Genomic DNA, 12,234 nt, shown 5'->3' on the forward strand with positions numbered 1-12,234 from the left:
CAGCCAAACATATTGTACCTTAGTACACGTTCCTAAGGGACAACATATGCGTGGTACTGAATAATTAAGATATGTTTAGGAGCATGGAACAATGTTATAATCATATGTAGTCTTCTGAACACATTTAATGTTAGATAGTTATTCATTATTATTCATGATTTAATTCATTACCATGAAAAAAAAAATATTTTGCTTTTATAGTGCAAAATGGGTTCAAGTATGTGGCTGTTTCCTGAACCATGAAGACTTTCCCATAGTATAACAGGATGTGCTAAAAGGTACAATAGGATGTTGTACCCTGGGGGAGCCTATAACTCTTACTTTAAATGGCTGCATGATTTCATTTTCAAACTGTCCCAATTTTTAAAAAAATATGATGCATGGAAATATGTTGGGGCATTTTAATGTGACTTTTAGATTTTAAATTTGATTCAAATAATTGATGATAAAAATAAAATATTAAAAGTGTCCCAAGGTACAACACTCTCCCCTATATGTGATCCAAATAGCAAGAGGTCTAACTTGAGTAAAATAGTGAAGCAAGAATTTCAGTTCCTGGACTCATCAGCAAATTGATCATCAAATATTAAGAAGCTGGATGAAGTTTTCGTAACAATTTTAGAAAAAAAGTGTAGATTTCTTACAACTTCTAAAATTTTACTTTACAACTAAGTAAAAAATATCACTTTTGTCGTATTTTAAAGCACAATATAAGACGAAATATACAATTTGGGTTTTTTTTAAATTCTTATTTTAAAAGATTAATATTATTATTAGCTAAGTTACTAATTGTTTTTCAAATGTGGACCCATTTCTGGAAAGTACGGAGTTCAGTCTCTCCCCCCCCCCCCCCCGAAATTAGCGAGAATACGTATTGGGCGAAAAATCAGTATTCCTAAATCCGCTCCCCAAATGGTATACGAGAACTTTCCAAAAGTAAAGGCACTTACCAGTGTGGCATGATGCAGGAATATCAGAATACAAATTGCTTTAACTTAAAAATAAGAAATAAATGGATCATTTCCCTTTTTTAACTTCTGACTTCAAATTTAAAGGTTATTTAGCAGTTGCTATTTTTTTTTTTTTTTTTTGTTAAACTTTCAGCACAAGTTTCCAAAAGTAACATGGCTTCTTTTTACACCATAACTATTTAACTCACACAATTTTGTTATTCCGAATGCCTATGAGACGTGATCCCAATGAAATATTTCATCTTTTGATGCTTTAAAATGACGCATACATTTAATACTGTGCTAACACAGAATATTAAATGATAAAAAGCCAATTTGTAAGTTGCTTACGTTCATGAACGCATCAAATAAGAATACCTATTGTTTTCTTAACTCTTGGTAGTTGATATACTTTTAACATTTTAATCCCAACTCTGTAAAGAAAAAATAAATTTTATTGCAAAATTTTGTTTCAAAAGTTATTGTAATAAATGAAATTATTTTTATGAATGAAAACAGGAAACCAAGGGGGAAAAAAAGATGAAAAAAAAAAACATGAGAGTTAAAAAACTTTTGTATATATAATATATATATTTCATCAAATATGATTTGAGAAAATTTTCTCAATCTTTGTACTTTAGTGAAATAACCCATGAAAAAAAATATTGTTCCATAGCGAGAGCGTTCCCATGAGTTCAATTATTGAATTAATGCAATACGCACCACATTTAAATATTTGGAAATTTTTTTTTCTATTAAGGAAAAAAATCAAATAAAGGGTAATGTAAACAACGAACTCAATCAAAGCGTTTTCAGTCACATTTTTTTTTGTCAAAAGCGCTTTTCCGTCTAAAATATACAAATATGCTATAATTTCAGAGCCTGTTCCTGTACTTTTAACCTTCAGTGTTATGATGCTAGCTTTCGCTGCACTTTCAGTCATGGCAGGTGTAGTTCTTCTTGTTGGACTTTGCACGGTGAGTATAACATGTTTAACAGTTATTGTTATAACTAATAGCGGTACATCAAGTCTTTTACACAAGTAAATAAAAGTATTTACAAAAATATGTGGTTTTCTCCTAACAAAGTCTGCCAACGATCTGGATATGGGTAAGGCAATTTCTTATAAAGCTATAACCAATCGTCCCTGGACCGGAACTTACGCAGAGTAACGAGCAAGTGAGAAACTGCTTGCTACGCTTCCAGAAGCTGCAGTTTCAATCTTATTCTCGACCATCAATCTGAAATAAATGTAACAGAGCAGGAGGCAAAGCTTCCATGTAAGCTGAGGTTATGTTCACACTGGGAGCTAAAAATATTTAGCTACCAGTTAAAACATAACCTAATAAGGCTAGCTAAAGTTATTTAGACGAGTAAACTGATTTTACAAAGGAACATTTTACCAAAAAATGCAGACAAACTGGAGTCCTTTCATTAAAGTTTGTTAAATGCAAATTGAAATAATCGAAAGAGTTCCTATACTTATAACAATACATTTTTGACCAAAAAAGTATCAATAAGTTTCAACTTGACGCAGAAAACTGGATAAGATGCAATGAAGAAAAAATATATATTTTGTGTTTTTTTAACAGCCTTTTTCTAAGAAATCGATGAATGAAGAAGAGAAAAGGTTTTTCAAAGCAGTTATATGGCATACTAAGAAAACAGCGTGTTATTTTCAGTAAGAAAACTATCAGTAGAAAACTTAGTAATTCAGGTTAAAGGGTATAATGAAGTTAGGGTTCCCTACTGTTCAATAAAGTTAGGGGTGAAATACATTTTAAAAAGTCAAAATGCAATAATTAGTCGGAGCTAATGAATTTTCTTAGTGTTCTTTGTGAATATATTGTTAGTCTTATTTGATTAATATTTATAAATTAGAGCAATTTCTGACTATAGGCTAAAATACAATTTTTGTTACACTATGATATAAGTAAATATATCCAAACTCATAATTCTAGAAAAAAGTTGACTTGTTGCATTGCTTATTTATTTGCTTTGCAGATAAGCAACGAGGAAAATTTTTTAATGATACAGCTAAAAAAATTATTATTCGTTGGCCATCATGTAGAGCTCAGAATCAGCTAAAAATGTTGACTCCATTGTGAAAAACAGTGGATCGAATCCAGTATAACTGGAAATACTAGAAAATTTAAACTCAGTTAAGGTAAAACCACCAGTATTTGACACTGCACTAGTAGTTAACACTTATGAATAGAATATGAACTAACAAGTTAAACACAGGTGCCAAGTGAGGGCAGTGCAAACTATCGTGCCGGTTGATGAATGTCTCGGCATCAATATGTTTCTTCAAGGATCATGTTAAATTTTACGCATCAGTTTAAATTTTTCGTACTGATATAAAGTTCAGAAAAAAAGAACACTTCTGCTATTACATGAAAAGCATATTAGCAATAAAAACTTACTGGTTTAAATCTTCATGGACATTTAATTTCAAAGTTTTAATTCCTACTTCTTTTTATCATGTTTACTTTTTCTCTTAAATTATTTGTCATTATTTTAAAGGTGTTTTTAAATGAGGATCTAATGACTAAATTTTAAGAAGTAAATATTGAATCACATTATTATTTTAGGAAATATATCTCTTTTCTAAAATATTTTTTAGGCTGAAATACATTTTCATTATGTTTTGCAGCATTGACAGGAAATTTGGTCAATGGATATATTTTTTTTTCCTTTGCAATCGAATAATGAATCCTCCTTTTGCGCTGTGCGATGCATTCGAATGCTGTATCCCGGAAATTACGAAAGCGCATTTCCGCATGATAAATGTATACTACTTTTATTCAATTTCCGTTTTCAAGTAAAAATTGCTGTTGATTTGCATTAACTCATAAGGCGGAGATCTTATTGGACGATTAAAACTCTGTGAAAGAAGATGGACGTTATCTTAAATTTTAACCTTTGTAAGGGAATGAGAAGATATCTGTCATTTAATGTCTGAAGCAAGGAAAAAAACATCATGGACTCGAAGGGAAATTATTAAGATTAAATGTTTTCAATTAATATTTTTTAAAGTTTACAATTACAATTAAAAACTTGTAGTTTAACTAGGAAAATATTTAAGTTGTAACATTGTAAACTAAGGAGCATTAATAATATTTTTGATTTTTAGTGTTTGATTTTTAGTGTTAATTTAGTGTTCAAGAAGAAAGCAATAGAACAATAAGACCGCTCAAGACGTTGAAATTGTTTTAATTAAAGTTTTAATCACAAGTTAATGATTCTGAACATAGAAATTATACTGCCGTAAAGATAAAGGACAAAATCTTCAAATTTTGTATTTTTTAATTATTTTTTTTTCATCTATTGTACGAGTACGCTACCTTTATTGTACAAGCTTTGCCTATTTGGTTTCTTCTGAAAGAAAAGCACGAAAAAAAAAACGTTAAATTGCAACCTATCCATAATGTTAGTATGGGATCCAAAACGCGTACCTTCAAATATCTCAAAAGGTCATTCGCTATGCCAGCTTTTTCTTTAAATATAATTCAAAACAGGACTAAAATAAAATTTAGCATATGTAGCACAAACCAATAATACACACCAAAATATGTACACGACACCTCTCTCCCGTGGTCTTGAAATAGTTTATTAAAACATTTTAACTCAACCTGACTTATTCAGACAGTATTCGGTTGTAAAGCATATCATTATTAATTTAGATAAAAATAAATATGTTTACCATTGCTGTTCTAAATTTTAAATTCTTGTTTGTTTGTTTGTTTTTTATTTGCAAGAAAAGATTTAACACAAACCATTATCAAACCATGCTTCAGTTAATCGACCCTGATATATTTTTTTAAAAATTCAAATGTAAGAGTATGGCTGAAGCAACCATAAAATATTAAAAAGTTACGAGAGCTTTATGCAATTGCTATTGTGAAGTGCACATATGACTATTATTTGATTAAAGAAACCCATTCAATATCAGTTATTGCCGTGATTGTACTCCATAATTAATAGTTTGGAAACAACCAAAAGCAGTATTTTGATTACTATTTATAGAACAGTTTTTTTATTATTTCTTAAAATCTTTGAAATATTAAGTGCATAAAATTGTCTTGATACAAATTAATGAAAGATGATCAACAGGATAGGTTACGTAACCTATTCTAGTAAGAACCTGTTTGTCCGTTCTGGTCGGACATTACCAATAAACACAAACTCAATCAAAGGACTGTATACTTTATTAACAATTAATAAGCACCAACTGTATCTCGGTGGTTGTTGCACCGAGCTAACACGCAAGCCACTCTCTCTTTACCAGTGTTTCAGTGTTCTACAAGTGGCGCGCATCCGCGGCGCCCTCTACATGATCTTGATACAAAACACTTCTAAGCGATTGAATGGTAAATTCGATATTCAATACAACACATAAGGAATTAGTACAACAAAATGCAATTTCAAAATAACAACACAAATGCACTACAGAATATAAGTAAAATGAAATGTGACATATTACTCAGCTGATTGTTTTTCATGACAAAACAAAAATATTTTCTCAATAGGTAAAATACAAATGTCTCTAACATTACGTTTCAGTACCTTACCGTTAGGTAGATGCAAGTTTACTACCCTTACTTTTTTATTACTGCCATAGAACAGCTCAATTACTATTCCTGTTAGCCATTTGAGTGAGAGATCTAGAATTTAATATGCCTTCAACTTCAAACAATATAGTTAAAAATTCCTCTAATGTTAAATGTTGATTTCCTACAACTCGTTTTAAGTGAACTTTGAATGATTTCACCCCTGCTTCCCATATACCGCCAAAATTTGGAGATTTTGGAGGGATAAAGTCCCACTCAATACCTTCATTTGTTAAATAGTTACACAAATACTCATCTGACTGACTAACTAATTTTTGTAGTTTTCTCAATTGGATGTCAGCCCCAACAAAAGTGTGAGTTATCAGACATTAGTTTTGCACATTTCTCTCTGCGACCAATGAAACGTTTTAAACTAGCTATAAAGGCTTAGAAGTCGAATCCGTCACAAAGTCCAGGTGTATAGCCTTCGTGCACAAACAAATATAAACAACGACGTACACTTTCTTCAATACACTTTTCCTTTGGTTTTTGTATTTGACATAAAATGGACCACAATATTCTACCCCGGTGAGGTTAAAAGAGTAGTTAGGAGTCACACGCTCCTCGGGAAGATCTCCCATTAATTGAGTTTTAGCTACAGGTTTATTTTTAAAGCAAAAAATGCACTCATGTACTATTATGCAACAATTGTTCCTTCCGTTAAGTGGCCAAAATTTTTGCCTTACTTGATATAAGAACGCTTGAAGACCAAGATGAAAATATTTTACATGGATATGTTTCAAAATAATACTAGTCAATTTATGGTTACTGGGCAAGATGATTGGATGTTTGCTGTTTAGAGACAATGAAGACTGAGACAGTCCTCCACCTACTCTCAATACCTTATTCTCATCCAAAAATACATTAAACCCAGAAAGTATACGTTTACCTGGTACAGATTCACCTCTTCTCAAACATCTCAATTCTGAAGAAAACTCTTGACTCTGTACTGCTTTAATCAAAAGTTTTTCTGCTCGGTCCAATTCATCTGTTGTCAAGGAACCTACCTTTTTTCTCTCAGGGTTTCTCACGTCGAAACAAAATCTGAAAAGAAAATTTAAAAGCCATAATATATACAAAAGGTTGTTGCTCAATTTGAGAATGTTGTTCACAAATTCCTCATTTTGCACCAATAAAAACAAATAGTTACTGTTCTCAGAACTTTTTTCAGTTCCACCTGTTACTCTTCTTCAGCAACAGTTTGTAACTCATATGTGTCCGAAATGTCCTGTCTTTAGGAATTCCGGGCCAGACCACCATAGTGTACTGTTGAGGAGAGCGTCCATATTTACACCACGGCTGACCATGTCCGCGGGATTAACTCGTGGGGAGCAATGGAACCACGATGCTGGATCTGACGAGGATTTTATCTCTTACACGATTGGCCACGAAAGGCTTCCATCTCTTTGTAGAACTCTGGATCCAGTACAGCACGATCTTTGCATCTGTCCAGAAGAAGCTTGTAGATTGTTGTTTACGATCAATCACTCTTTTCATCTCATTCGCTAATCTCACTGAAAGCACTGAACCTTTTAGTTCCAACCTCGGAAATGAAATATTTTTTAAAGTCGTTGCTCTGGTCTTAGAAGAAACAAGTTGTGTAGTAACTTGTTTTTTACGTGAAATCTTATGTACACTGCAGCTCTATACACCTTAGACTAGCGTCGGAAAATGTGTGGATTTCAATCCGCGGATTCTCGGCTCCTGGAAATTTCATCAGATATCTGGGAATTTGGCGATCTTTCACATGAGGAATCTCTGCTCTCCATTTTCTCCATGTCTTCGCTATGTCTGACGGTATTTCTTCGTTCCATGTGACCTTTCTCTGCCATATCTCCCGGAACAATTTCTTAAACTCAACAGTGAACGGAGTAACAAGTCCCAAAGGATCGAAGATTCTTCCAGCCGCCATCAGGATGTACCGCATGTACCGTTTGGTACCGTTATCTCGTTGAAGAAATTCCAGTAAACTGTTGATCTCTATGCGAATATAATCGTCACAAGGATTGCAGCAAAGGCCTAGAACTCTATGTAGATTATCTTCGAGATTTACGGGATATATAGTGTCGGGCAGTACAGTTTCGGGATATAAACTCTTCTGAGTTTAATGTTTTCACGAGATTCTCGTTGTTTGATATCCACTTTCTCAAAATATTTTTGGTATCTCTCATAATTTGTTTCACTGTGTTAGAAATTTCAAATGCTACTTCAACGCTATCTTCACCTGCAATCACATCATCTACGTAAAAGCAATTGTCGAGCACTTCTACTGTACTGGGAAACTTTTCTCGATACTTCTTTATATGCGATTTGAGCGATAAAGCTAATAAAAACGGGCTGCAACTAACTCCAATTAAAACAAGGCAAAAACTTGTAAATTTCTATATCTTTGAAATTTCTAGTGAAAAGGAACCTCACAGCATCTCTGTCTTTCTCACTTAAAGAAATTTGAAGAAATGCTTTCTCGATGTCCGCGACGAACGCAATGCTATTCAGACCAAAATAAACCAGAAGCAGGATAAGATTTGGATTTAGATTCACTCCTTGAATATAGCTTGATGCAACATGTAAAACACAGGTTTATCATTTGGTTTAGTAGGATCTACTAATCTCTCGATTACACACCTTGTTCCAGATAACCCTGTAAAATATCACAGTTGTCTATGTGTAGCGATTTATCTCTCTTCATTCTTTTTGTAAAGCTCTCGAGACGTTTTTTAGCGATATCAAAGTTATCGTTGAGTTCCATATGATTTTTTTCTCCACGGCAAGGTAACTTCGTGCCTTCCTTCTTTAACGCATAAGGTCTCATTGAAACTTTTCACAGCCTCATTTTCCACGCTGGCCTCACTCTCAACTCTAATGCCAATAAATTTAAGTTCCCAAAATTTACTGATGGACTTCTCTAAGTCTGTATTTTCTATGAGTATTCCACAATGAACCCTTTCATTATTTAATGTAGGAACACTCCCACTCACAAAATAACCAAACACAGTATTTTGTAAAATTAGTTTAGTATTAGGCGGTTGAACCTGACCAATTCTCATAAATTCTTAAAATGTTACGCTCCTAAGATTAAGTCAATAGGACCAGGCATATTAAAATTTACGTCCGCTAATTTGACTCTGGTTAGTTCTGGGAAATTACACTCAATAGGTCTGGATGGGGTAAAATCTATTATACGGGAAACGACCAAAAAGTCTAAATTAAATTTAAAGTCTCTCTCTTCGTTTTTGATCGTAGCGTTTATTCGAGAATTTACCCTTAAAGATAAATTATTTAACGCTGACACTGAGGCATTTATTTTTTCTTTCTTCAAAGAAAGCCTGTCTGCTAATCTCTTGGAAATGAAGTTCGATTCAGCGCCTACATCCAGCAATCCTCTCACAGGAATATAATTCAGATCGGAATTATCTCCTATATAACAACTAATAGTACTCAAAAAAAAAAAAAAGGATTAAGATTTGCTCGAATAGTCTAAACATGGTGCTGCGAAGTATTTCTCATTCTCGTATTGTAAACACGGATCAACGAAAGCGGGTGTAGCTGGAATAAATTATCTAGCAGAGGGGGAAAATAAGGGGTTGTTCTCTGCAGTGGAAAGTTTTGCGCTCATCATTAATGCACCGTTTTCTTTTTTTATTAGCTGATGAGAAATGTAAGGTCAAGTGATGACGCTTCTTACAGTTTACGCAATTGTATCTTTATTTACAGTTTGAAACCTTATGATTTCCTAAGCAATTGAAACACAGTTTATAGGTTTTTACAACTTCTACTCGATCATTGACCGCAAGTCCCTTATAAATGGGGGACTTGTATAAAGGATGGTTTTCACAACACTATAAAATACACCAAGTGTTCGAAAAAAAAAAGTCGCGGTCGAATTTTAAACGTTCCAATTTTGGAAGAAGGTGATTCGATGAGTATTACAGATATTTGCATAAATCTTTGCTCGATGCAAGCTTAAAATGCGGGCGTTGCACTAGAAGACTGTTTAGTTCGAAGTAAGCATGGCTGGAATCGGTAGTTGTGTTCGAGGAAGTAATGTAAAAGAGTTGAAAAAGGGGCAAATTGTTGACCTGTACCAAAGTGGGACAAAATGCAAAGACATAGTTGGAATTAGTGGTATAGGATTGCGAACTATTCAAAGCATTATTAAAAGGTGGAAAGATGGCGAAGAAGCTACCTGTTCGCGACATCTTTGTGGTCGTAAATCCATTCTGGACGAACGTGACCGGCGTTCTTTGAAGCGATAAGTGAAGAAAATCGCAAGAAATCGACCATTTAACTCACCACACTCTTCAACGAAGGAAGTAAAACAATTTCCAAGCGCACAATGCGACGAGAACTTCAAAAATCGGGACTAAGAAGTTGTATTGCAATAAGGAAGCCACTTCCGAGAGCCATTAATCGAAGGAAGAGATTGCAATTTGCATAAGATCATAAAAACGGGACTGCTAATGCATGGAAAGGTCATGTGGTCCGATGAGTCAAGATTTACGCTCTTTAAAAATGACGGACACGTCAGGATTCGAAGAGAGTCACACGAAGCAATTGAACCTACATGTCTTGTTCCCACTATGCACTCTTTCAGAGGCAGTGTAATGATCTGGGGTTGTTTCTGTTCATCTGGACTAGGTTCGGCTGCATTGTGCACCTACCAGATGAAGTCTGAACAGTACCTTAAGATCTTTGGTGATCATGTTATGCCATCTATTGACTTTTATTTTCCTGACGGTAGTGGTGTAGAGACGATAACGCCAGAGTACACCGGACTACAATTTTTAAATATTGGTTCGATGAGCACGATGCATCATTTCGACACATGATTTGGCCACCACAAAGTCTAGACCTCAATCCAATCGAGAATCTGTAGGACGTACTCGAAAAGGATTTAAGATCACACCCCACACTTCCTTCATCTATCGAACGTTTAGAAGACCTCTTGATGGAATTGTGGGCGAAAATAAAAACGGATACTCTACAAAAGCTCACTGAGGCAATGTCACGGCGTATCAAAGCAGTAATACGCGCAAAAGTTGGTCAAACCAAATAGTAAGGCATGCGACTTTTTTTTAGACACGTAGTGTACATTTAGAAATTTTCATATCGGACAGAAAAAGTCTTGAACTGTTCTTTGAATAAGAAGCCTTAAAGTTCTTTCTAAAATTATCACTTATATTTTTCCCTCGCAATATAAAATAAAGATCGATTTCTTTCGATAATTGCGTCGGTTTGAACCAGCCATCTGCCTGTTTCATGCGGATGTGGTATGCTGTATCTTTATCGAGTATTTGATAAATTTTGTCGAATACAGTTAGCTCTTTTAAGGTTTCGAAATCTGATACATTTTTCAGTTTTAAATAACAATCGCAACTCGTTATTAAACGAGATGCGTATTGCACATGTGTTTCACTGGGTTGGCGAAGCGTTTTTCGGAAATGCTCTTAATACGATAGAGGGGTTGGCTCAAACTCTCTTAAAACAATTGATTTTATTTTTGAATAATAACTTAACTCGCCATCCTTAATATAGGTTATCACGTTAGTTGCTTTTTCCCCTAATAAATTTAAAAGAATCTCAGCCTTGAATTTCTCAGGAACATTTTTAGAAGTGAAGGCGCGTTCTAAGGAGGAGAAAAAATAACTCCATCCTTCGGGTCTATTTGGAACTTTAACTGTCAAAGTGCAAATACTTTTTACGTGTGAGTCCAGCGATTCAATTTTCTCAGGCTCAAATGAATACTCTAACTTTGCTTCGCTTTTGATCTTAGCAAGTTCTAACTCTGTTTTTGCTCGTTCATATTTAATTCTCTCTAACTTCAACTGCATTTCTCTTTCTACTTTTCTCTCACTAACTATTGTATTTGCAATGTCAGTAACTGCTTCGGGATCTTTAACAAATAATTCGGTAGCTTTTATCGAATTGGTTAACTCTATAATAGTCATACTATCTGTAACATCTGCACCAATCTCAATGGCTATCTGCCTTAAATCTTCTTTTTTGGCACCTTTAAACATTTTAGATCCGATAAACACAAAGCAATACAGTTTTCACTGGAAAGATAGTTCAAAGTGTCACGTATCTCTTAACTCAAAATTGCTCGTTCTCAATCAATAGGGCTCCGGGTAAGACGGTCCAGCTGTCCGTTCTGGTCGGACATTACCAATAAACACAAACTCAATCAGAGGACTGTATACCTTATTAACAATTAATAAGCACCAACTGCATCTCGGTGGTTATTGCACCGAGCTATTACGCAAGTCACTCTCTCTTTACAAGTGTTTCAGCGTTCCACAAGTGGCGCACATCCGCGGCGCCCTCTACATGATCTTGATACAAAACACTGTTAATGTTGGTAAATGTAAATTCAATATTTTTTTGGTCGAAAAAGGCTAAAAAGTATTAATAATGTATTAGTATTGATATTTTTTCACTGACACAACAGTATGTTCAAATTATTATGGCAGCATTTATGAAGATATTAAAAATTTGTTTTAAGGACAAAAATACTGAAATGATGTTGTTGTTGTTGCAAATCTCCGGTGTTTAGCAGCACTAAACCAGGTCTATGAAATTTGTCACTCTCAAAAAATCCAACACCAACATTGGATCCGCCAAAAGATCCAATCTTGAAAGTCCCAGACAATTCAGTATATGTTCGGGGGTGG

The 12,234-nt window shown here is 34.2% G+C and overlaps 1 protein-coding gene across 2 annotated transcripts in view; it reads left to right on the forward strand.

The window, feature by feature from the left end:
* The window catches only part of LOC129218229 (uncharacterized), a 230,541-nt gene that overhangs the window by 182,964 nt on the left and 35,343 nt on the right, over positions 1–12,234 (forward strand). For both annotated transcript variants that reach the window (XM_054852452.1, XM_054852453.1), the window contains exon 4: positions 1,830–1,927. In XM_054852452.1, coding sequence (XP_054708427.1) covers positions 1,830–1,927 — 98 coding nt within the window. The remainder of the gene's footprint in view (positions 1–1,829; positions 1,928–12,234) is intronic.

Source organism: Uloborus diversus, chromosome 3 (assembly GCF_026930045.1).
Source record: "Uloborus diversus isolate 005 chromosome 3, Udiv.v.3.1, whole genome shotgun sequence".
In the NCBI taxonomy this organism is placed as follows: Eukaryota; Metazoa; Arthropoda; class Arachnida; order Araneae; family Uloboridae; genus Uloborus; species Uloborus diversus.